Genomic DNA, 27,301 nt, shown 5'->3' on the forward strand with positions numbered 1-27,301 from the left:
TTTTGGTTTCATCTGACCAGAGCACCTTCTTCCACATGTTTGGTGTGTCTCCCAGGTGCTTGTGACAAACTTTAAACAACACTTTTTATGGATATCTTTGAGGAATGGCTTTCTTCTTGCCACTCTTCCATAAAGGCCAGATTTGTGCAGTGTACGACTGATTGTTGTCCTATGGACAGACTCTCCCACCTCAGCTGTAGATCTCTGCAGTTCATCCAGAGTGATCATGGGCCTCTTGGCTGCATCTCTGATCAGTCTTCTCCTTGTTCGAGATGAAAGTTTAGAGGGACGACTGGGTCTTGGTAGATTTGCAGTGGTCTGATACTCCTTCCATTTCAATATGATTGCTTGCACAGTGCTCCTTAGGATGTTTAAAGCTTGGGAAATCTTTAAACTTCTCCACAACAGTATCTCAGACCTGCCTGGTGTGTTCCTTGGTCTTCATGATGCTCTCTGCGCTTTGAACAGAACCCTGAGACTATCACAGAGCAGGTGCATTTATACGGAGACTTGATTACACACAGGTGGATTCTATTTATCATCATCAGTCATTTGGGACAACATTGGATCATTCATAGATCCTCACTGAACTTCTGGAGTGAGTTTGCTTCACTGAAAGTAAAGGGGCCCAATAATATTGCACACCCCCCTTTTCAGTTTTTTATTTGTTAAAAAAGTTTGACACATCTAATAAATTTCATTCCACTTCACGATTGTGTACCACTTGTTGTTGATTCTTCACAAAAAAATTGAAATTTTATATCTTCATGTATGAAGCCTGAAATGTGGCAAAAGGTTGAAAAGTTCAAGGGGGCCGAATACTTTCGCAAGGCACTATATATATATATATATATATATATATATATATATATATATATATATACATACATACATATATATATACATACATACATATGTGTGTGTGTGTATATATATATACATATATATATATATATACACATCCAGGACGCTTCAGACTTCTTTCCATGACTGAAACAAGACTGCATATTTCCTGAAAAACGAAAACAATGTCTGTCACTTTATTTCATCATATTTATGACGCTGAGCTTGTGAAAAATAGTTTAAATACATGCGTTTAAAGTTTTTGAAATTAGCGGGTCGATCGCTAAATCTGTACTCCATTAAGCAGCCTGAACTGTTCTCAACAGAACGAGAAGCGTTGGGCGGATTCAGGCGTGTGTAATCGAGAGTCGCGCGAGTAAACTTCCGAAGAAGTCCTTTTTTTCTTTTCTCACATACAATCAAACAAAAATCAAGTTTTAATATCAAGTTCTTTTGCTGAGTTGGCTTAAAGAGTATCGATATGTAACGAATGATTTTTAATCAACTTCAGGACAAGTTTGACCTCGGCGGGGAAAAGATTTTCCGAAGAAGACAGTAAGTTTTTTTTCTCCTGGTCATCTGATTAGTTAGCGGAAAGAGGACAACAATGGCCAACACCGACAACAGTTAGCTGTCGGGTTCTCTACAGAGGTTCGGTTCCATCCGCTCCAACTAAACACACAAAACCATATTTTATTTTAGTCATTGTTTAAATTCAAAATAAGCTTGTAGCTGTGTTTGACACACAGTACAGCAGCTTCCGTTTAATTTATGTCGCTCATAATTACCACGCATGCGCACTTTAAACTTTGTTTAGTATTTTTGAATAAACATTTAAATCCAACGCAAACAACATCGAGCTTGTTGTTTCAGTTTAGTTATGATAATTTATGAGACCTCCGTGCAAATAAGGCTCAGATTGCGCATCAAACTTAACATAACAACCAAAAACAGGTTATTTAACAGTAGGCTACATCCTTCATTAGAAATGTAAACTTTGCTCTACTTTTATAGAACCTAAAGCTTTGAATAAATGGTTTTGTCTGATTATTTAGCGTTGTCAAGAAAATATCTCCAAAATGACCACAAGATCCATTTCTCCAACCACTCATAATATATGTACTTTTTTCTATAGAGTAGAAATAAATGTTGTTCCATATGGGAGAGGTGTGCACAATATTATAACGTTACACTTGTACGTCAGTTTCCAGGAAAGGAGGATCTAGCTGTGGAAACCAGACAACTCCCATCTGTAACTTATTACACAAATGTTACATCTTAACAAACAAACCACACTCGTAAAATATTTACGATGGGAATTTAATCCAAAAACCGTTTGAGTATAAATTGTGGTAATCATTTTAATTTCACCTTTTATAGATGTAAAAGTACCATTAATCACATTCAACCACTTCCTACACCTCCTTTTGGTGTTTTTCCTTTCAAATAAACTGAAATTTTGAACTAATGTATTCATCACTTGGTCCAAAGGAGCAGGTGGGGTGGAGCCCCATGTAAAAATATAATTAGTCCCACAAAGTAGTTTCTTCTAATAAACAATGTAAATTACTTATTTACTGAGCTTGCTGTGCTTTGTTTAGTGTGGTTTTTCAACTATTGTGACAATTTCAAGTGGAATTTAAAAAGATTTTTTGATTCATCCTCAGTTTTTTCTTATTTACCGTTATGGGGTAGTACCATCCAATGACCCGCATTCGTAAAGCAGATCCGAACAGGCAGGACCAATAGACTTTCATTTGGGATGTCTGATTTTCTGCCCTGTGGACACATTCGGCTGGTTTATTGCATTGATACAACGTTTATTTAGACCTGACGTGAGCTCAAACCCAGGAATAGCTGCAGCGAAACCTGCTGAGCCCAACAGTGGAGATACGCTGTCTTTAAATCCTCGGTATGAGGGTCACTGTTGAGTTGCATACCTCAGTATGATGAAATTTAAATCAGTCAGTTTCTCTGATTATTAGACTGTTTTTCACAAGACACAATTTCAACCAGGAGAGAGGAGAAAAAAAAACTTTGTAGACACACACACAAAAACCCAACAACAATAAATTAAATTTTAAGCAACATATATCCCTTTTTTTCAACCACAAAAAATGTAGCGTAATTTATAAAAACTTTCAAGAAAATAATGTCTACCCCACTAATATTTCTGCTCCGGAGCCGCCACTTGTATTCAAGCTGTTGGAGGCTGGCCAAAGAAAACGCACATTCAAAAGAACATTTCAAGTTAACATAAAAAACTAGTTTTAATTGTATTCATCAATCTCATAGAAAGATGACCAAAAAATGAATGCTGACCTAAAAGTACATCATAGCAGTGTGTCATAAAATCTAATGTTTCACTTTAAAATGATGCCAGATGTTAGAAATAAACGTTATTTTATATTTGCTGCTGCCCTTCTCTCTTCTTGCAGAGAAAAACGAAGCAACTGTCTGCTCGTGTGTTGTCGAAGCCGTTCGACAACACGCACTGCACACGTGAACCCGTCTGTGGGCGTCACCAGCACCATAGACATACATTATACATAGATTAGGTGCGGCAGCTCAATACAGCTCTGGGTGTAAACACGTAGTCTGTCATATGTCTGGTGTTTTACCAGCCTGCATGCTGAAACCACGTGACACGTTACAGCCAATACCGAAATTTGACATCGGAAAAAAGAGTGACGTTTCAACCCATGCACCGACCGGTGCAGTTCGGTCGGTGCCATTTAAGAACCTAGGTTTGGTACTCAGCCCTAATTATTCATCCACGCATGGGCTTTATCTGCTTCTCGCTCAGGGTCACAGGGAGCTGGTATCTATCTCCAGTAGTTAACGTGTGGGAGGCAGGGGACAGATTGAGTCTATCACAAGGACACATGGAGACAAATGAGACAAACTACCATTCATTCTCACTCACACCTAGGGATACTTTAGAGTTACCAATCAGGTTAACATGCATGTTTTTGATCTGTTGTAAATGGAAATGGTAAGTGGACTGTACTTATATAGCGCCTTTCTATCTTATCGAGATACTCAAAGCACTTTACAACACAATTTGTGCCTCATTTACCCATTCATACAGCACTCTACTAGATCTATACAATGCTAATTGAACAAATCATTCTAAAGAGACTAATCAGTGCTTTAGATCACATGCATACACCGATGGGACACACATCGGAGGCTATGAGGGGTTCAGCGTCTGGCCTAGGGACACTTCGATATGTGACTGCTGGTGGATTCGAACCCCCAACTCTTGCATTGGAGGACGACTGCTCTAACCACTCAGCCACAGCCGCCACCGAGGAAACTAGACTGAGAAAACCCACACATGCACAGAGAGAACATGCAAACTCCAAACAGAAAGCGCTTCATCTGGGAGTCAAACCTGCAGCCTGTTTGTTATGAAACAGCAGTGCTAACCAACTTCACCACCGTGTAGCTGCTTGGGTTAGTTCGATGATTTCTGCTTGACAACAACTGAACTCTTGGATAATTGTTTAAATTTAACTGTGGTTACGATGGTCCAGTGGTTAGTGCTGTCGTCTCGTAGCAAGAAAGTTACAAGTTTGCTTCCCAGCCTTTTAGTGTGGAGTTTGTGTGTTATCTAGTGCATGTGTGGGTTTGTCAGGTGTTCCAGTTTTGTCCCACAGACTAAAAACATGCATGTTAGGTTCATTAGTAACTCTAAATTGTCCCTGGGTGAGAGTGTGAATGGTTGTCTCGTTTGTTGGACTTTATCTGTCCAGGGCGTCCCCCGCCTCTCACACAGTGACTGCTGGAGAGAGGCACCAACTCCCCCACAACCTGCAAAGGAAAAAGCAAATAAGAAGATGGATGGATTACTTTTTTTTTAGGTTGTGTAAGCCTTACGCCATTGCTAAAACTTACTAAATAAACATTTTTAAGCAGATGTTGCAGATGTGTTTCAGTCTTAATAAACGTTGTCATTTATTGTAATAATAATCATTTATGGCGTGAACTGAAGCTAATTTATTGATTAAACATCCATTTGGATTTCAGCCAAGTGCCAACCTCACCCTGGTACAGAAGATATTTGTTCAACTTGTTTTGTTACCAAACTGACTAAATGCTGTCTGGTCAAAGGAAAATTTAAAAAAGAAAATGATTATTTCTGTACAAAAAAACAACTATATTGTCGAGACAAATGTTGTGGAGGACAATCTTAAACAATTATTGCAATCATCATCTGTCAGACTGACCTCTAATATCACCCTGACGTACTGCACTTATAAAAAAACTGTAATCCTTTTATTTCATCCTAACATCAGCACCAGTTTGTGAGGGAGAACATGTTAAAATAATGAACAAGCTGTCTCACAGTGTGCTGCTGTAACTCTGTACACAGTGAGAACCAAGTCGGAGGACCTGAAGGTGTAGGAGGCAAACGATGGCAGCGCAGTTCACTATTGATGACGCCTTCGTCCTGGATGATGGAGAAGAGGAGGGGGTTGTGTCTGATGGAGAGACAGACGGGTGGAAAGGCAGAGACAAGGACAGAGATGGAGAGATGACATTCGGTCCCCTGACTTTCTCCAAACCTCAGTCTCATCCTTCCCCTGCTGCCACTGGCTCCCCTGAGCACAGTAACCTGAAGTACCAGGTACGCACACATCTCTGTTCACCTGTCTCTGTACAGGAAGTAGAGACGGGCTGTTCAGTGACGCCTGCTGCTGTTTCAGAACCTGGAAAACGAAGAAGTCCTGGGCAACAATGGCAATTCCTCCTTCAATAACTTCTTCAAAATCAGGTGGGTTCTATGAGTAAGAGTCTTCTTGGTGTCTCATGTGTTTATCGTTCGAATGTGACATGAGATCTATCTTGATGCATGCTCAACATGTGACATGAGATCTGTTTGTGCTTTATTCACAGCGACCCCTCGACTCTGTCTTACTGCAGCTCCCAGTGGTCCTTCAGCACACTGAGTTCGGTCACGCAGCTCTCTGCACACTGCTGTGGGTAAGCTCAAACATCCGCACACGCACTCATATACACCTTCACACAGAGAAACAGAAACAAACAGGTGCATTAAAAACATGTTTCTCAGGTGGGTGTCCCATCCGCTGGTGAAGAAAAACAGAAGAGTTGTTCTCGCCTCATTCCTCCTCCTCATCACTGGAGTCGGTGAGTCAAAAACATGTCTAACTTTCTAAAAGCAGAAAAAGATTGCCTAGTTAAGCAAGTAAAACCAAAGTTTTATACTTGTACTTTGATCAAGTCAGACAACTATCTAACACTACACATGTGTAGGCAGATAAATTATGTAGTGAAATAAAAGCTTCACAACCACATGAGAGTGGATAGTTTCTGTACAGTTCAGCAGATTTTTGTTTGTTTCTACTTCTGTCTCGGGAACTTATTCACTGGAAGGACAAAAAATAGCAGGTTCTATTGATTTTTTACTGATTAAACAACTTGATTGTTTTTTAATATGTATTCCTTCATTGCCTTTGTTTAGGTCAAATTTACTGCAGTTCAGCTTTAAATTTCACAAATTAACAAACACTCGTTTAACCCGAGTCACATTTAATCATATTTTACTCCCAACTATACAAACTTGTATTATTTTAATGTTTGTCTTGATCAGCAGTTCTTCAAGCTTTCTGAAACTCTAAGTTTTCTGTCTTTTTGGCTTTTGAATAATTTTCAGGTAATTTTCAGTCCTGTTTTTGTCCCTTTTTTCAAGATTTTATTATTTTTTGTTTGTTTCTTAAGTCACTTAACTCTGACATGAATCTTTCAGTCCTGAACAACTCCTACATTCAAGAGATGGACCAGTTTTGTGTTGACATAAAACAATGTAACCAAATTTAAATGTGCTCTTTAGTTACTTTGTTACTGGCAGACTATTGCAAAGATACAATTTGTTCCAATTTTCTTTGCTACATCTATGAAAGATACCAACAATAACACAGTCTGAAACTTAAAATAGCATTTTAGCACCAACAAGGACACCTGACAGACTGCCAAGGACGTGCATTCATACACAGGCTTGTTAATTGTTGCTCTCTAAAATGGTAATTTCAATTCAACCTTTATTTATACAGGTTGTTAGTCTCATTGGCCCTCGTCATTTACAAGAGAGACCTGTTTTTAACCAGTTTATTCAAATTCATTCATTTCATTTACTTTATTTCAGACACAATATAAGATCCATTAAAAAAAACATAAAAAACAGCAAAAACACAGAATTAAAAAGTTTTTCTATAAAGGCTCAAAAGCCAATGAGTCCATAAAGTAGAAAAGTATCGTACAGAGCTTAGTCCAGGGTTGGTCAGTGTAGCGATGATACAGTTTTCAGATTCAGACAACCTACACATGCATCTATACATGAGGTTACGCAGCACCGCAGGGCAGGTAGGCACACCTGCATCAACAAACATTTTGCTAGCACTGCTCCATCGAGGTACCCTCAGCAGCATCCGCATGCCATCATTATATGCCACGTTTAGTCTATACATACTGCTCCTTTTATAACGTCTCTACAGGTGAGCGGTATACATGGGAGTGCAGTAGGCCTTAAACAGTTGGATCTTAACTGATTTTGAGCACAGTCCAAACCTACGTATCAGCATGTTAGCTTGTCCATAGAGCATACGACATTGTCTGTAAATGTCTCTATCATCTGACAGGTCTGCAGTCACATAGTGCCCCAAGTATTTACATTCATTACTGATTTTCAGCCTGTTGCCTGACAGAAAGAAATCAGGGAGCATCAACTCGGAGTCCTCTCTGCTCCGCACAATCATGATGCTGCTTTTCTTAGAATTATATTTTATATCAAAGTCTCTTCCATAATCGGAGCACACCTGCAGCAGCTCTTGCAGGCCAGCAGTATAAGGACAAAAAATCACTAGATCATCAGCATATATTAAATGGTTGATGATCCTGTTACCAACCCTACAGCCTGTTCCACAGTCATTTAAGAGCTTTGACAGATCGTCCATGTACACATTAAATAAAAAGGGAGACAGGATGCTACCCTGTCTCACACCATTTGAAACTCCGAAGGGATCTGATACAGAGTTTCCCCATTTTACATACATGTGCTGATTAGCATACCAAAAAACAAGAATCCTCACCAAACATTTGGGGACACCTCGGTTATACAACTTGTGAAACAACTTTTCATGGCTTACATAATCAAAGGCCTTTGAGGCATCAATAAAACACATAAAAATGGAGGTGTTGTGTCTGTTGTATAGATCTAAAATTTATTTTAAAGCAAAAATGCACAAGTCTGTTCCATGTTTACGTTTAAAACCAAACTGATTATCAGAGGTCAGCAAAAATCTTTCCAGTTTGTTCAAAACAGCCCTCTCCAGTACCTTAGACAAGGTGCCGGCCAGAGCTATAGGCCTGTAATTATCCTTACTGTTAATTTGACCAGCTCTATCCTTCACAATAGGAACTAAAATGACAGACAATAATTTGTCAGGTAACACTCCATGAATAAGAAAGCCTGTAAAACATATAGCAAGCAGAGGGTACAGTTTCCTGCTTGCATATTTTAGATGCTCAGCAGATACCCTATCTGACCCACATGCTTTATTATCCAGCTTCATTACAATCTCAAAGACTTCTTGTGGGGACACAACCACATTGTCATTACTATCAATATTTCCAACAATAAATGCATTACTTTTAACTATCAATATTTCCAACAATAAATGCATTACTTTTAACAGCATTAAAAATATCATGATAATGTTTCTGCCATAGTTCAGTAATCTGCTTTGCTCCGCTCACACCATCAATGTGTGTTGGTAAAGACATTTTTTTTTAATCATTCATTCATTCATTCAAATGTTTAACAACCTGTTAAAATACACCAAAATGCAGGAAATGGCATCTCTTTTATTCCAATTTTTATGGGGGAGGACACACGGACCCCTACCCCCCCGCCCCCCACACCCCCACAGTTCACATTGTTTTTAAATTAGCCTAGAGTTATATGGGTAATTTACTCAGAATCTTTAATGAGGTACTAAAAACACATGTACAACACACATATATACAAACATAAGTGCTATTAATTACGCAAGATGTGCATCGTACTCGCAGGACTTCAGTTGGTGCAACAATCGCTACTGCCTGTAGATGTCACCCAAGGGAATTGAATGAAGCTTCGGGTAGTGAACCACTTTATGACACAATGGTTCAAAATGATTCTATGCTTCAAAAAGCTTCATTTTGACATCACTAATCAGCGGCCCCCGCTGCCCCCCCCCCCAATCTGCTCACTTCCCCTTCATGACATGCCACATTTTCTGCCCCTCTCCTTCATGTTTTGTTTATCCCTGAGCTCCTGTCAGTCTGCACTTCAAGTCTGCTCATGTCACTTCTCTGTCACCACGCCCACTCAGCTGATTCACCGCAATCAACCTTCATGCCGCTCACCTGTTCTCTCCACTACTTAAACTCCATGCCCACACTCATTCAGTGCCAAATTATTAAACCTCTTATGGTCCCTGATTCTCAAGCCATTCATAGTTTCATGCCTGAACCTCAAACTTTGGTTTCGTGACAAAAATACATGACTTTCATCTGTTCATCTGCTGTTGGTTGTCATGGTTACAAGAGCTGGACAGAAAATAAGTATAAATCAATAAATTTAAAAGAACCATAGGTCATAGAAAAACCTTCAAAACATCTGAAGGATTATTGATCGAGACCACTTTAAAATTTGAACTACTTAAAAGCAAAATATAGGTGTAGTTTAAAACTTTTGCACAGTGAACATACCTTCAATAGGCTAATATTGGTTAGTGTTACGTCCACCAGGCTTGTTTGGTGGGGGTAACATTAAAGGAGGCCACACAAGGATTTTCAGTTTAAATGAAGATAGTGTTTATTAAATTGTATGGGAGCATGGCCCAAAACAAAGATTTTAATCCCTGAAAAGTAGGCCTCAATGGGTAAATGCAAACCAACAAACAAACCCCAACCACACTGATACGAACCAATCCACAAGGTGTTCTGAGGAGGAGGAAGGGAAGCTCTCCCCTGCTGCACACCTGGCAGCTTTTATCACAGAGGAGCACCAATCAGGGCAACACAGAACACCTGCAGAAGGCCTGTCTCCAGAACCATACCAGGAAAAGAGGCAAAGACCACTGCAGCCGTAACACCTCCCCCCTTCAAACAGAGGGTCCATCACGGTGCCCTGCAACCGCTAAACTGGTCCATCACTGGCACGAGACAAGGCATCCGCCAACACATTCTCCGTGCCCTTAATGTGCCGAATCTCAATGTTGTAGGGTTGCAGAAACAAGGCCCATCGCACCAAACGCTGATTTGGATTCTGTAAGGAGTGCAAAAAGGTCAAAGGGTTATGATCCGTATACACCACAACAGGAAATGAACCTCCATTCACATACACATCAAAGTGTTGCAATGCCCAAATTAGAGCCAGGGCTTCTTTCTCAATGGTAGAATAGTTCAGTTGATGTTGATTGAACTTTTTAGAAAAGAAACATACTGGGTGGTCCACACCTTTTTCATCAGTCTGCAGCAAGATGGCTCCCGCACCTACTTGACTTGCGTCAACTTGTACTTGGAATGGCTGATCTAACCTTGGAGCAGACAAAACAGGGGCAGAACTCAAGAGGAGCTTGACATTTTCAAATGCCTTTTGACTGGCCGAGGACCACTTAAACTGGACTTTAGCCTTTAATAAGTCAGTTAATGGAGCCACCACAGTGGAAAAATTTTCACAAAAGCTTCTATAGTAACCTGCCATCCCCAAAAATCTCATCAATTCTTTTTTTGTTGTAGGAGGTGGGAAATCATCAATGGCTTTGACTTTAGTCCTTACCGGTTTTACTTGGCCTTGCCCGACAACTTTTCCTAAATAAGTCACTGTAGCTTTTGCAAACTCACATTTGGCTAAGTTCACAGTTAGACGAGCATCCTGAAGATGCTGAAACAAGTGTCGGATGCGAAGCATGTGTTGGGTCCATGTGTCGCTGAAAACCACCACATCATCCAAGTAAACAGCACAACCTTCCAACCCAGCCACCACCTGATTCATCAACCGCTGGAAAGTGGCTGGGGCATTCCTAAGACCAAAACTCATGACATTGTAAGAGTATAATCCAGTTGGTACAATAAACGAGGACACCTCTTGGGCACGAGCAGACAAGGGTACTTGATAGTAACCCTTAAGCAAATCAAATTTACTCACATACTTTGCAGTTCCAACACAGTCAACGCAATCTTCCATCCGAGGAAGCGGGTAGGAGTCAGGTTTTGTGATGCTGTTTAGTTTCCTGTAATCAGTACAGAATCTATAAGTACCATCCGGTTTCTGAACTAGCACACAGGGTGAGGCCCAACTGGAGGAGGAGGGTTTAACCAAGCTGTTGTCCAGCAAATACTGAATTTCTGATTTCATAACTTTACTTTTCTCTGGAGAAACTCTGTAGAAATGCTGATGGATGGGCTGCGCGTCCCCCACATCAATGTCATGCTCAATTAAGTGAGTACACATGGGGATGTCACCGAATATATGAAAATCTAAAATCAACTGCTCTCCTTTTTCAGTAGACAAATGGCTCAACAAGGGTTGTAGGTTTAACAACATCTCCGAGTTCCTAAGTCTTGGCTGTAATACAGTGTCTTCTGGAGTCTGTACATCTTCATCTACTCTTGCTGTGTAGCTCAGGTCTACTTTCACAGAAGCAGCAACGGCCTGTACGTCTTTTTCTTCCGGAGTACGACCAAAGTAAGGTTTCAGTAAGTTTACATGGCACAGCTGAGTGGGTCGTTTACGGTCAGGGGTAGAGACCACATAATCCTGTGCAGACACCTGCTTCAGCACAGAATATGGACCAGAAAACTTGGCCTGAAATGGAGATCCTTGAATAGGAAGCAAGGCAAGCACCCGATCTCCTGGGTGAAACACTCTACTTTCAGCTTTCTGGTCAAACCATCGTTTCATCTTTTTCTGAGCTTTTTTAAGATTCTCAGAAGCTAATCTGCCAGCCAAGAAAAGTCTGCGACGAAAACCATTAATGTAGTCGAACAAGTTTGATGGTGGATCAGAACTCTCCAGGTTGGTTTTTAGGACAGCAAGGGGCCCGCGTACATGATGTCCAAACACTAGTTCGTTTGGACTGAACCCTGTGCTTTCCTGTACCACTTCACGAGCTGCCAGAAGAAGCCAAGGCAAACCTTCTTCCCAATCTCTATTCAACTCTGTGCAGTATGCTCGCAACAATGCCTTCAGAGTTTGGTGAAAACGCTCTAGTGCCCCCTGGCTTTGTGCATGATAAGCACTGCTTTGTTGATGGGCTACACCAAGTTGTTTCAAAATCTCAGCAAACATGCGTGAAGTGAAATTGGTACCTCTGTCTGTCTGAATAGTCTTAGGAATTCCAAACACGGAAATGAAATTAGATAAAGCTTTGACCACAGACCTTGTTGTAATGGTTTTCAGGGCATATACTGCAGGATAACGAGTGCTTTTACACATAACTGTCAGCAAATACACCGATCCTGACTTTGAAGGACTCAGTGGACCAACACAGTCAATAATTAAGTTTTCGAAAGGTTCACCAACAGCAGGTATGGGAAAAAGTGGAGCTGGTTTCAAGTTCTGATTAGGCTTTCCAGTTAACTGACAGGTGTGACAGGTTTTTATAAAAAGAGAGACATCTTTTTTCAGACGGGACCAATAAAAATAACGCAACACTCGACTATAGGTTTTATTAACTCCCAGATGGCCAGCCAGCTCTCCATGGGCAGTTTTCAGAACGAGGTCTCTGAACTTAGTTGGAACAACAACCTGATAAACTGGTCCAACAACTTCCCTGTCACTATAAGGCAACCATTTACGTACCAACAGACCTTCTAGAAGAAAATACCCATGTGACACTTTTGAGTCCTTTTCTGTTGCCTGGACTTGTTTAAACAAAGCAGCCAAGGTAGCGTCCTCCTGCTGGGCTGCAATCAACTCACTGAGGGACAAGGGAACAGGAAGAGTTGGCAAACAGACAAGCTTCTTGCAGATAGAACCAGGCTTACCAGACTCGGTTCTGGAAAAGACTTAAAGTCAACAGGTGCAGCTAAAACAGTTGGTCTAACACCTTCAACTTCAGCTGGAGGTGTAGACTCCACTGATTTCGACTGCAAAACTCCGGCTAATGCAACAGGTTTACGATGATCTTGTTTACTCTTAACTGGTTTAGATTTGGAATTCCAAGGACACTCATTTTTCCAGTGTCCCTTCTCACGACAATAGTTACAAACTGAGGCGGCTTTAAAGTGCAAAGTAGGATCCCATCTAGTTTTACTAGGGAACCCTTCATGGTGGGATTCCTTAAGGTAATGACTATCTTCCACATTAAAATCACTCCCAGCTTTGTGTGTTAGAACATAGTCATCTGCTAAAATGGCAGCTTTAGCAGCGGTTTTTACTTTTTGCTCATTAACATAAGTGGCAATCCGACGTGGAATAATGTTCTTAAACTGTTCCAACACCATCAACTCGCAAAGGGATTGCAAGTCATCTACACCTTCTGCCGATAACCAACGGTAGAATTGGGCATTCAGTTCTCTGGCAAGATCTGTATTTGTCTGTTTTTCAGCCTTCCTGTAGTTTCTAAATTGCTGCCTATAATATTCAGGAACCCGTTCATAAGCCTTCAAAACAGCTTCCTTAACAGATTTGTACACCTTTCTTTCCGCTGAAGGTAATGAAACATAAGCTTTTTGGGCCTTACCCACCAGTACACTTTGCAGGAGAATGGAGCAATCTGAGTCACTCCAGTCATTGTCCTCTGCCATGTCCTCAAACAAAGAGAAAAATATATCTGGATCTTGTTCATTGAACTTAGGTAACAGCTTCAACATGTTAACCAGGTTACGTCCAGAGAACCCATCACTAATTTGAGACAGATTAAGAGTTCCACCACTTAACCTACCCTCAGACCTCAACTTCAGATGCTCAGCTTCTAGAGATAATTTCTTAAGCTCTAACTCATGTGCATATGCCAACCTCTTTTCATCATGTTCACGTGCTAACCTCCTTTCCTCAAATTCATGTTCACGTGCTAACCTCTTCTCTTCCAGTTCATGTTCACGTGCCAATCTTTTTTCATCATGGACCAGCCGCAACTTTTCCAACTCAAACTGCAATTCAAACTCAGTTCTTTTAGATTGAAACTTTAATTGAGAATCTTGAGTTACTGTTGGATCCAAAATGTCCTCATCTGACCTAGAGGCACCGGTTAACGAATCTGCATGAGTGGAAGTCTTGTCCGTCATATCAGCGTCTGAAACAGAAACAGTAAAGACATTCATTTTCACAAGATTGTCTTTTAAAAAACCCTTTAGCTGGGGTAACCTCCATCCTTTTGCAGCTTCAAAATCAATTCGAAAGTGTTCAGCTACTTGACGAATCTGCTCCTTGGTGAGCTTTTCCAAAAGTTCTAAAGTTGGGGAAGCCAAAAAAGAACTAACAGTATCCATTTTTTAACAAAATTGGAACTAAATTCCAAAAGCCAGACAGCAAATACCCAAATTTTTCACCCAACAACTATGAGGAACTGTATGACTGGTGCAAACAAATGGCAAATCTCCACTTTCCTACAGCTAACTAAGTGGAACACAAACATAAACAAACAAACAAAAAAAACTGACTCACCTCGCCTAGTCTTCAGGCCTTCCTCCAAGAGCCAAGGCAGCCAAGGCAGTTGAAGCACCAAGCGGTGCCCTTAGCCCAGAATCCAGCCCAAAAATAACAAAAACAACGTCGACTAAAAAAATGGAGTTGCCAACACCCACCGATTTCAACCAACTAGACGACACACTCGGCCGCCCCCCAAAAACAAAATCCTCATGGACCCCCAAACAGACAGAAGAAACAAGAAAACCAACCAGGCCAAAATCACAAACAACCGGCAAGACAAGAAAACACAACAATACCAAAACAGGAGCATGTAACTGCCATCTGAACAGAACAAACAACGCCAAACACGGCACCAACAACGTGTAGGACGAGCCCCCACAATGTTACGTCCACCAGGCTTGTTTGGTGGGGGTAACATTAAAGGAGGCCACACAAGGATTTTCAGTTTAAATGAAGATAGTGTTTATTAAATTGTATGGGAGCATGGCCCAAAACAAAGATTTTAATCCCTGAAAAGTAGCCTCAATGGGTAAATGCAAACCAACAAACAAACCCCAACCACACTGATACGAACCAATCCACAAGGTGTTCTGAGGAGGAGGAAGGGAAGCTCTCCCCTGCTGCACACCTGGCAGCTTTTATCACAGAGGAGCACCAATCAGGGCAACACAGAACACCTGCAGAAGGCCTGTCTCCAGAACCATACCAGGAAAAGAGGCAAAGACCACTGCAGCCGTAACAGTTAGCAAGTAACACAATCTATTATGAGTAGAATGTATCCTGATGTGAACCTGTGTTGGATAGTTCTCTAATACGTACAACAATGAAATCTGAATTTGAACCTCACCTTGTGTAGTAAAATGTCTACCTGTGAGCTAACTCAACATAAAGCGAGTCATGTATCGGAAAACCATAAAAACCATTCAAGTAAAAGTTATTGGAAAGTCACACATCAAAGCCTTGTTTTTAATCTTCTGTATTAACTTCAATTACTTCAGCTAAATTATTAGAGTTGTAATGGTTTGCTGGAGTCACGGTTCAGTACGTACCTTTAGTATGACAGTCACCGTTTGGTGCGTACCATAGTACAATGGTCACAGTTAAGTATGTACTTCAGTATGAGGGACACACTTTGGCGTGTACCTCAGGATGAGGTCATGGTTCCCGGAAGTTTTGTTAGTAGGGAGGAGAAGGTCATGTACATCAATGTAGGATTTGTCTACTGGTAAATTCACTATAAAATGAAAAACGTTATATTTTCCAGTTGATTTTTTTATTTATTTTTTAAATCCAGTCTGAAGCGTGAACAATAATCCACAGACAATGTGTCAAACAGAATGTTAAACCTCAGAGAGGTATCTCTTAAGAAAAAGTTGTTTTTCTTTTGGCTGCTCCTTTGCTCAGGGGTCAACACACTCGCAGTATAACTTTTTTTTGCAACAGATGCTCTTCCTGACACAACCTGCAAACTTCTCAGCTAACTGAGTGCTAGTGTGAGAACATAATTCATATTATTATAGTTTGCCAGTGTGTTTCAAAGTATTGCTTAAATGATAGAACTGCTTCCCATACATGCACACTACTGAAGCTGTTGGTAACCAGTGACACCAGGGTGCTTTTTTTCTTCCAGCTGATTTGAATTAAACAGGCAGTTTTTTTGCTTATGTGGGTTTTTCTGAACTTACCATGTTTATTTGTTTCACGTAGTGTTTAGGTTGTATCTTTATTCTTTACCCGTCCAAAACATCTGCACTGAACCATCACGGTACAAATATATGTACCGTTACGCCCCTACTATTTATATTTCCATTAGCTTTGAGGCTGTTTTTTACTTCTACTATTGGTACAAGTGTGAAAATATGATGTTTTAGCTCATACTCTAGCAGAAAAACAATATTTAACATTTACAAACTTTTAATGCAACTCTGGATGTTTTTTTTTTTTGTTTTTTTTTACCAGTTTCACTTTATTTAGAGAGAAATGAAAGCATGCATTTACAATAAAGCAGGATAGAAACAGCACAGAAACTCAACAAAGGCATGTTTTGTCCAAGCTTTTAAACATGCTTTTATTGTTTTATCATAAACCACTCCCAAGTCTGCAGTTTTTCACCCCTTCGTTTGCTCAGTGTTGTGTCAGGGATATCGTCTTCTCTCTGGACTTTGTCCTCTCACTGATCAATCAAACAACAAACTGACTTTACCAAACACGTTTAGGTTGTTTGAAATAAACAAGTTTTAATAGTCAGATTATGAATTTGTCTTTCTCACTTTGCGTTGTTTTTACTTCTTTCAGCTCTCATTTTCACAGGGATCGTCATACAGCTTAATCCAAACGCAGGTAAGGAAGAGAAACCACTCTGCTACGTGTGTTGGATTTTGGTTTCAGGAGTTGCACAATCGGCGTGTTAGTCCAAATGTTTTTGAGCCATGAAGACGCATGCTAAAATAAATTCGACCTACATTAACAAGCTACTGACCAAATATCAAACAAATCAATGTTTTACTGCAACCTCTGGGTTACCAGTGGGGGTGTAGGAGCCTAAATGCTCTTTTGGTTTGTTTGTTAAAGTTTGAACATATCAGAAGAAGAAAAAAAAATGCTATTTATATATGTATAACTTAATATTTGTGTGTTCAGAGTAATTATTTTTGATAAATGTTTAATAATTATTTGATTATTTGATAATTAATTATTTGATAATTATTTAATAATTAATGCATGTAACTAGCATAAATGCTATATACATGCATTCTTTGTTTGTGGAACGATTATGTAAGCTAAGTTTACCTAGGAAGATCAATACTAAATTTTGATTGGTTGGTAAAGTACAGCAGGAGAGCAGAGGGGACTTGTAATAAATGATGGCCTACAGGGCCTCTCATAGTTTGGCTTCAGAATAGGCATGAAGCCCCATAGGTTTTTGACCTCTCGTATTTATCTTAACACTTTTCTTTTGTTTATACTTGGATATTGTACATGTATTATTTGTGTTTTTTTAATAGAAAGAGTTTGGAAATATTGATAATGCATTCCATTTATGTAAAAGTGCTACATATCAAGAATCGTAAAAAACAAAATAAATTAACAATAATTATAAAAATCACGGGCAGCACAGTGGCGCAACTAGTAGAGCTGCTGCCTCTAAGCGAGCAGGTCCCTGGTTCAAATCCCGGTCCGGGGGCCTTTCTGGGTGGAGTTTGCATGTTCTCTCTGTGCATGCGTGGGTTGTTTCCAGGTACTCCGGTTTCCTCCCACAGACCAAAAACATGCATGTTAGACTGATTGGTAACTCTAAATTGTTCCTAGGTGTGAGTGAGAGAGTGAATGGTTGTTTGTCTCTGTGTCCCTGTGATGGATTTGCGACCCATCCAGGGTGTACCCCGCCCCTCGCACAGTGATTGCTGTTTTAATGATACGGCGACCACCGAGACCCAAAATGGAAGAAGTGGGTAGAAGATAATGGATGGATAGATGGATAAAAATCACTAAAATCAGTGCAGGTCACAAAAACGACAAAACAAAGTTTTTAATAATTTTTTGAAGGATCCTACAGTCTGTAGTTCCCTCAGGTGGTTTGGAAGTGAATTCCACAGTTGAGGAGCAGCAGGGCAGAATACTCGACCCCAATTGTGTTGAGCTCAGTTCTGGTAGTTTGAAGATGAGATGAGCAGCTCATTAAGGTACTGTGTCTGCATTGGTGTGTCAGAAGACAGATCTTCTACTGGATTCTGGCAGAAACAGGAAGCCAATGAAGAAAACGCAGAACTGCTGTGATGTGCTCATGTTTTTTTAGTTTTTGTTTAGAGTCTGGCAATGCTGTTCTGGATAAACTGGAGCTTTTGAAGGTTTTTATTAGAGATGACAAAAAGAGTCGAATTGCAATAGTCCATTCTTGAAGACACAAAGGCATGGATCAGTTTTTCAGCGTCAGACTGTGATAGCAAGGAACTAAGACTTGAAATGTTTTTTAGATGAAAAAATGAGGTTTTACACAGGTGTTCAACATGAGAGTCAAAGGAAAGGTGAGGATCAATCCAGACACAGAGGCTTGTGACAACAGAAGAGAGTGTAATGACCAGAAAAGTTTCTAGCTGTTCTGGGAGAAGACTGGATTTTATGGGGAGCACCAGTCAACATGGCCTCAGTTTTGGAGCTGTTTTTTTTTTTCGTTCATCCAAGACTTTATCTCCTCCAGACAAGTGAGTGTGGAGAGTGGTGGTGGTGGTGATGTGGAGGATGAAGCAGAAGGGTAACGGTCCATTTCTATATAAAGTTGAGTGTCATCAGCATAGCAGTGGAAGGATATCCCATGGCTTCTGATGACTTGAACTAGAGAAAGTACTGTATGTACAGTATGAAGAGGACAGGGCCAAGGACTGACCCTTGAGGTACCCCACAAGTGACGATATGTGTCTTTGACTTGGCTCCTCTGATGGCAACATGTTCAATCATGTCTGAAAACTAGGACCAGAACCAGTAAAAAACTGTCACAAAACCCAACAGTGAACGAGGCGGTTTAGGAGAAAGTTGTGATCAATGATGTCGAACGAGCTTTTGGCTCATATTTCCTCTAAAAATAGATTTGTCTGAAGAGTGTTGAGATTAACTAAATGTTTGTGATTGGTTTTAATTTGGGGTGCCAACATTTACGGGTCGGGGTTAGAAACAGGCTCTGGTGGAATCTGACTCACTGTAGTGTTGTTTAAAGTCGCTTAGATACTTTTTGTTTTAAATCTGACAGTTTCAGTGTTTTGGCTCAACCCTGAGCTGCTCCGTTTAACGACTGTAATCACATTTAATCTGCTTCTCAGAGAATAGTCCGGTCCCTCTGTAGAAGGAACCGGTATTTATTGGTAGCTGATGCAGCCACAAAGGGATGGTTGTAAAGTGAAACATTTTGTCAAATAATAGAAGTCATTGTTAATTTTATCTTTTAACAAAAACTTGCAGATTGAAGCAAACAATGGATTCAGGATCTATTTTATGCCACAAGATTGGAGAACGTTTTGGTATTTCTGTAAATTTTGAACTCGTGGAAGAGTTTAACCTTGGACTCGTTGATGCAGCGGTGAACTGAATTCATTGACTGTTTTTCTTAAGTGAGTCGCGTTTCTACTCAGAACGATCCGTCTTTAGTACTGTGCTGACAGGAGCCTTGAAGGACCGAGTTGAATTTGTGTTTAGGCTTGTCTTCATGGACAGCTAATTCTGCACTTTTAAACATACTTTTTATCACAAAGGTTGGCTTTTTTTTTTTCTTGCAGTACACATTATTCTTAAATCTTTCCATATTTACCAGCAGTCTCCTTTAATATTTACTGCCTAAAAATATCAGCTTTTCTGCAAGTTATTTTTACACCTACTTGTCTTTTTGCACATAAACGTGGACGCTTTACCTGTGATTTATGAACTGTTTTAAGTTGTGTTCACTTACAATGTTTTCACATTACAGTCTTGCAGTGTCAGCGACAGTAGCATGTGATTAGTGTTAGCTTCCACTAATTTATTTTATCTGTTTAGCGGTTTAGTGTTAGCAAAGCTAATTTTTTAGTTTGCGAATTAGTGGTTAGCGAAGCTAACGTTTTAGTTAGCTGCGCCAACCAAAACTGTTAGACACTGTTATATACTAAGTGTTTTCCCCAGGTCATTTTTGGATATGCTGGTGCTCATTCGTTTGTTTGTGTGTTCAGATCACTCACAGTCTCATCACTGCTCTAAAAACTTTTTTTTTTATTGAGAGAAAGTAATCCTCTCCTTTATTCTGAGACAGTATGACTAAGAGTGGAACTATAGTTCAAAATGAATTCATTTCGCCAAAGTCTAACCTGTTTTTGTCCTTTTTGTTCATTTTTTATTTTATTTTATTTTTTACATTTTTCTTCTTTAAGCTGTTCTCTCTCCAGGAGTCTCCACAGCGAGTCGTCCTCCTCCATCTCACTGTCCTCACGCCAGCTACCTCCACGTCCTCTCTAACTGCATCCATATTTATCCTCTTTGTCTTTTACCTGGCAGCTGGATTTCTAACATCCTTCTACCAATATATCCACAGTTCCTCCTCTGGACATGTCCAAACCATCTCAGTCTGGCCTCTCTAACTTTATCTTGTTCAACCTGTGCTGTACCTCTGATGATCTCGTTCCTAATCTTATCCATCCTTGTCACTCCTAAGGAGAACCTCAACATCTTCATTTTTGCCACTTCCAGTTCTGTCTCTTGTCTTTTTGTTCACGTCTCTGTCTCCAGACCATACAACACAGCTGGTCTTGCAAAAGTCTTGTAAACTTTCCCTTTGACCTTTGCTGACACCCTTTTGCCACAAATCACTCCTGAAACTTTTCTCCATCCACTCCATCCTGCCTGGACTCTCTTCTTCACCTCTTTACCACACTCTCCATTTTCCTTGACAGTGGACCCCAAGTACTAGAAGTCCTGCACCTTTGTGACCTCTGCTCCTTGTAGCCTCACTGTTCCACTGGCCTCCCTCTCATTCACACACATGTACTCTCTCTTACTACAGCTGACTTTCATTCCTCTTCTTTCAAGTTTTCGACTAACAGTATCACCTTTTCCACCGGCAGCCTGTTTGTCAATAGCACCGGAGGTGGTTGTTGTTAACCCGGGCCTCAACGAATCTGGTTTGGTGTTGTTTAAATGAGCTCACATGTTTGTTTTACATCAAGTGCCTTTTCTGACACATCCCTCACCATTTACCTTGGCTTGGGATTGGCACAAGATACAGTGGCTTGTGCTCCCTAGTGGCTGGGTTTTGTTTTTTTTTTTAAACATTTTTCTTGTGTATCTTTGTTCCAAATAACAGCTGCAGTGTTACAATTGATATTATTTTCCACATTTTGTCTCATTACTACATGGATGTTCAGTAGTTTGTTAGGTGATCCTATTTTTATGTGCTCTGGCATTAACTCCTCGGGGACTCATTTACAAGAGAGACCTGATTTTAACAAAGAGTGATGACAACAGTGGTCAACAAAGACAACAGTAGATAATCATAAAGAAAGCATATCAATTGAGAAGAACAAATGAAGGAAAATTGGATTTAAAAAACAAACAAAAACATCTAGGTTGTAAAGCGATGTAGAAAACTAAAACCAGGAACATGTCTGAGTTGGTTTTTGCTATGAACTTAACAGATGTTTGAAGCCACTTAGAGAGGTCAAGGTTGAGGGCTTCAGATCTTTTTGTAAGATATTCCAGGAAACAGGAGCGGAGTAGGAGAAGACCCTTTTGCCTAGTTCAGTCCTCACTGAGGGAACACTGCAGGTAATAATGTCCTGAGAGTGCACGCTGTAGCTGCACTCACGCAGACACATGTAGGAGCAGCAGTACTTTGTTTAACACACCGTTATCTGCCCTATATCTATATATTTTAGCTGTTTTTGTATAAAAGTCCAACCAAGGACTGGGTTTGCAAATTAACCTGTGGCTAGAAAACCTTCATACAAAACAACGGTTGCTTCGTTTTTAACATGTAACATTGTTTATTGTGTTGTCCTTGTTCAAATAAACATGAATGAATGAAGGTCCAGAGGACCAGACTTAACTTTTTTTTTTTTTTTCTACCTGGATTATTGAGCATGCATCAAGACGTTAATTATATAGATTTGTGTTTCTCAGTCTCTGATGATGAAAATGTCCCCACAGGTGTTTCAAGTGCCATTTTCTTCATACCTGGATTTCTGCTCTTTATCCCCGGAGGTAAATTGACCATAAAATCAAAGGTCTTTTACAACTTTAAAATCGAACAAAAACACTTATTGTCCTTTTTTAAACTCTCTCTCCTCCTAGTCTACCATGTGATCTACATCAGCTGTGCAATCCGAGGCAGAAGAGGCTTCAAGTTGTTCTACCTGCCTTATTTTGAAAAATGAACTTTTATGACACTACATTTTCACTCCTTTTCTACGTTTGTTTCATTAAACTGAAGAGTATTTTGTCACTCGTGTTAACGTTTACTGTCCCGTTGTCTTTTTGAATCATTGTAATGACCACTACTACTTGAACCGCTCCGTGCTTCGACTGTTTTTCCACTAGATGAACTAAGCTGTTTGTTTACAAACAAAAAAGAAGAAAAAAAGATTAATGGTCTCACCTGTGGTTTTAGTGTTGTGTGAATAATGTCTGTGAAATTACAATAAAAGCATTTGTATGTTTTCATTTGTCTCGAGTTAATTTAGTTGTCAGGAAAGTGACCAGCATGCAGTGGTTTCACTCCAACTGTTTGAAAATCTTGCTGGCAAAATGAGAACGTACACATAATTTAGTTAATATTTTTTTCAGCTGGCCTGGCAACAAGCTGGTATTGTTTATGAGCATGCCCGTTTGAAAACAAGATGTTTATTGGTTTAGATTATGATATAATTTATAATTCCAACCTTTGATTTAAAAGAGGAATCCCCAAGCGTCACAAAGATTCCACACATTATATGAAGGGATTTCCTGACACTACGACAGCTGACAGAGAAACATGGTCGATTTGAAAGGAAATTCATTCAACCTTTATTTATACAGGCTCAATGAGACGAGCCTGTATAAATAAAGGTTGAATTGGAATTAAAAAAGTGATATAAAACAAAATTAAAAAAACAAATCAAAATGATTGTTTATAAAGACAAACCCATTTTAATTTAAAAGAAAGTATACATTGTTTGTTACCGGGATCACCAGATCGTGTCTTTATGGGACTCATTTGAACACAGTTACGGCAAAAATCAAGGTTTTTAAATGTTCTGCACCACTGCCTGATCATTCTGACTCGGATTTACCGCCACGGGTCACATCTTGTTTAAGGATTTTTAAAAGCCTGTGGGCAGTACAACTAAACATGAGGAAGAGCAAGTGAACAAGAGTTGAGTTTGTCTACTTGATTATTCCACGTTAAAATCAACACAACTTCTGAGATTTGTCCTTTTTATTTCACCAAATTTAAAGATTCTCTTCCATCGTTTTCCTCCGTCTTGCAGAGTAATACATCAGAGTAGTGACTTAGATCTGGTTAATAAATTTCCGTCTTTGCAAACTTCACTCAATAAAGCTGCTCCGCTGAATAAGAAAGTAATCAATCAGTGGAGATTGTCTCCTTGGTTCAATTCTGAGTTACATACTTTAAAACGGGCATCTAGAAAGCTGGAAAGAAAATTGTGCTCCACTAACGTTGAAGAATTTTACTTATCTTAGAGATATAGCCTGCTAACGTATAAAAACGTGCTCTGTAAAGCTAGAACTTTATATTATTCATCTTTAATTGATGTGAATAAAAATAACCCCAGGTTCCTTTTCCATACCATAACTAATCTAATGGCAAAAATCCTATCTTGGTATACCTGGTTTAGGGCCACGCCGGTCCATATTAATGTCATTAATATGTGGGCGGGGCCGGTCTCGGGCTTTTATACAGTTTTACGAATCATACAGCACAAATAAAACTCAATAAGAATGCACAATCTAACATGGTGTAAATTGTGAACAAGTGCATTTGCAGAGTGGGAGAACACAGTGGATGAGCCAGAGAGTGATGATGAGGTCACACTGTACATCATTCAAAAGCATGCTATGGCCAATGAACAAGATTTTCTGGGATTTTGGAAACTAAACTCAAATGTGTACCCAAAACTGGCCAAGTTGGAGGGATCTGTGCTCTGCATCCCAGTGAGCAGCAGCGAGCAAGTTTTTAGCGCAGCTGGTCGCACAGACCAGCGGAGAACTGCTCTCAAACCTGATACAGTGGATTGTTCTTACATGACAACATGTAAAACCATGTAAGTAGAACACAATAATTTCATGACAGATTTTTAAATATATTTATAATTTTGTATTTAGGCAACTTGGGGTCTAATGCCAGATTCATTTCACAGGTTCATAGCCTAAGAAACGAGGCTGTGGCTGCAGGACGACTGCACAAACTGAGCCAGCTGTATAGATGCGCTTTTTATTTTGTTCATGTTTGTGCGATTCTTATTAATATATTTTTTTTTTTATAATTTTTATTGTTCTTTATCTCTCCAAGTCCTGTTATTGTTGCAATTCAAGATTGTGTAATGTTAATTTCCTGCTTTTATTCTTTCAGCCCTCTTTCTATTATCTTTACCCGCCGTCTGTTATTTGTTATAGCTATTTTTTTTATTAAAGTATTAGTGTAAGCATTGTTGTAGAATTTAGGCCTTTTCAATTTATTTTTCATTCACACACCAGTTTTATTCTGTGGTGTAGTGCGGGTGAACGTCAAATCACTCCGTCATTAGCGACAGCGTGACTCAGCTTAATTTTACACGACTTTCTTTTATGTCTAAATTAAAATAGCTTTGTTCTATATTTTTCCAAATAATTTCTCTCTGAAAATATTTTTGTTCTTCTGTATAATAATCTGTCTTTAGTATTGATTTTTTAAGGCTATTCATTTTGTATGTTAATATCCATTTGTTGACTTGTTAATAAAAATAAATCTTATATATCTTCCTTTCGTTGCATTTTTAAAACTATTGTGTCAAACTGATTTGATTACAAAAGCAGTAAAAGCTTACTTTAAAAAAAAAGTTTTGTTTTTTTTCTGAGTTCAGCCCTCTAATTACCGTTAATCCGTTGGGTCCAGGTAGGGCTTGAAGGGTGAGACTACGGGCTCGGTCCGGGCCAGATTTATTAGGCCCGAATGCAACTCTAATCTCTGTTGAACCATGTATCCCTAATGACTTCATGAGATTATTTATAATTGTTAATTTTTTTTTTTCAATTAGGGAAAATTTTCAAACCAACATTCCCAGTATTGCCTCTGGTTCATTGTCAGATGAGATAACTTTAAAAACGTCACTAGAACCTGATTTATGTTTGGACAGTTTTTGTCCTGTTGAGCTCTCTGAATCGTCAAAAATAATAGCTTCATCCAAACCATCCACATGCCTGCTAGATCCCATCCCAACCAGACTGTTTAAAGAGTTATTTCCTCTAATTAATAACCACATCTTGGCTCTGCTTAATTCGTCTCTAATAAATGGTTACGTACCACAGTGCTTTAAGGTTCCTGTAATTAAACATTTGCTTAAGAAACATAACTTTGACTCAGGCATCCTAACCAATTATAGACCTTTATCTAATCTAACCAGCATCTCAAAAATTCTAGAGAAAATAGTTGCTGGTCATTTCTGTGAACATCTACAAAGCAATAATCTGTTTTGAAGAGTTTCAGTCAGGTTTTAGAGCTCACCATAGCACTGAAACTGCGCTGGTGAAACCAACAAAGTCCATGCTAAGTAATCCAGGTATACAATCCAACAATTTTCAGTCAGGTCATCTGGTAAAACATTTGCACTGGTGACAGTTACTAATGATATTCTCATGGTGTCTGACAATAGACAGGTGTTTACACTGGTCCTGTTAGACCTCAGTGCTGCATTTGATACAGATGATCACAATATTGTACCACAGAGACTTGAATATGATATTGGAATTGCAGGAATGGCTCTAAATTGGTTTAAATCATACAAACCGGATTCCAAAAAAGTTGGGACACTAAACAAATTGTGAATAAAAACTGAATGCAATGATGTGGAGGTGCCAACATCTAATATTTTATTCAGAATAGAACACAAATCACAGATCAAAAGTTTAAACTGAGAGAATGTATCATTTTCAGGGAAAAAACTGTTGTTTCCAAATTTCATGGCATCAACAAATCCCAAAAAAGTTGGGACAAGTCCATTTTTACCACTGTGTGGCATCCCCCCTTCTTCTTACAACACTCACAGACGTCTGGGGACAGAGGAGACCAGTGTCTCAAGTTTAGAAATAGGAATGCTCTCCCATTCATGTCTAATACAGGCCGCTAACTGTTCAATCGTCTTGGGCCTTCTTTGTCGCACCTTCCTCTTTATGATGCGCCAAATGTTCTCTATAGGTGAAAGATCTGGACTGCAGGCTGGCCATTTCAGTACCCGGATCCTTCTCCTACGTAGCCATGATGTTGTGATTGCTGCAGAATGTGGTCTGGCATTATCGTGTGGAAAAATGCAGGGTCTTCCCTGAAAGAGATGACGTCTAGATGGGAGCATATGTTGTTCTAGAACCTGAACATAGTTCTCTGCATTAATGGTGCCTTTCCAGACATGCAAGCTGCCCACGCCACAAGCGCTCATGCAACCCCATACCATCAGTGATGCAGGCTTCTGGACAGAGCGTTGATAACAACTTGGGCTATCCTTGTCCTCTCTGATCCGGATGACATGGCGTCCCAGTGTTCCATAAAGAACTTCAAATCGTGACTCATCTGACCACAGAACAGTCTTCCATTTTGCCACACTCCATTTTAAATGACCCCTGGCCCAGTGCAAACGTCTGAGCTTGTGGAGCTTGCTTAGAAATGGCTTCCTCTTTACACTGTAGAGTTTCAGCTGGCAACGGCGGATGGCACGTTGGATTGTGTTCACTGACAATGCTTTCTGGAAGTATTCCTGAGCCCATTCTGTTATTTCCTTGACAGTGGCATTCCTGTTTGAGGTGCAGTGACGTTTAAGGGCCCGGAGATCACGAGCATCCAGTAGAGTTTTACGGCCTTGACCCTTACGCACAGCGATTGTTCCAGATTCTCTGAATCTTTTGATGATGTTATGCACGGTTGATGATGATAACTTCTTTGCTATTTTACGCTGGGTAACACCATTCTGGTATTGCCACACTCTTTCTGCGCAACAATGGTGGAATTGGTGATCCTCTTACCATCTTGGCTTCTGAGAGACACTGACTTCTTCTTCTTCTTCTTCTTCTTCTTCTTCTTCTTCTTCTTCTTCT

At 39.7% G+C, this 27,301-nt stretch overlaps 1 protein-coding gene across 1 annotated transcript; it reads left to right on the forward strand.

Moving 5' to 3' along the window:
* Positions 1-1,198: 1,198 nt before the first annotated feature.
* On the forward strand, positions 1,199-22,550 carry tmem134 (transmembrane protein 134). Its single transcript, XM_037674945.1, has 8 exons — positions 1,199-1,398; positions 5,222-5,476; positions 5,556-5,623; positions 5,746-5,832; positions 5,921-5,997; positions 16,802-16,846; positions 22,169-22,222; positions 22,313-22,550. The coding sequence occupies exons 2-8, from the start codon at positions 5,264-5,266 to the stop codon at positions 22,393-22,395; spliced, it is 627 nt and encodes a 208-aa protein (XP_037530873.1). The 5' UTR covers positions 1,199-1,398; positions 5,222-5,263; the 3' UTR covers positions 22,396-22,550.
* Positions 22,551-27,301: the final 4,751 nt, after the last annotated feature.

The sequence above is a fragment of the Nematolebias whitei genome, chromosome 3 (assembly GCF_014905685.2).
Source record: "Nematolebias whitei isolate Nwh7 chromosome 3, NemWhi1, whole genome shotgun sequence".
Taxonomy (NCBI): Eukaryota; Metazoa; Chordata; class Actinopteri; order Cyprinodontiformes; family Rivulidae; genus Nematolebias; species Nematolebias whitei.

Excerpts from the sequence above, each read along its gene's own strand:
- tmem134 (XM_037674945.1), top strand. The coding sequence starts at position 5,264 with ATGGCAGCGCAGTTCACTATTGATGACGCCTTCGTCCTGGATGATGGA. Across the intron at positions 5,998-16,801 it reads CCTCCTCATCACTGGAGTCG|CTCTCATTTTCACAGGGATC; the intron begins GTGAGTCAAAAA and ends TACTTCTTTCAG. Across the intron at positions 16,847-22,168 it reads ACAGCTTAATCCAAACGCAG|GTGTTTCAAGTGCCATTTTC; the intron begins GTAAGGAAGAGA and ends ATGTCCCCACAG.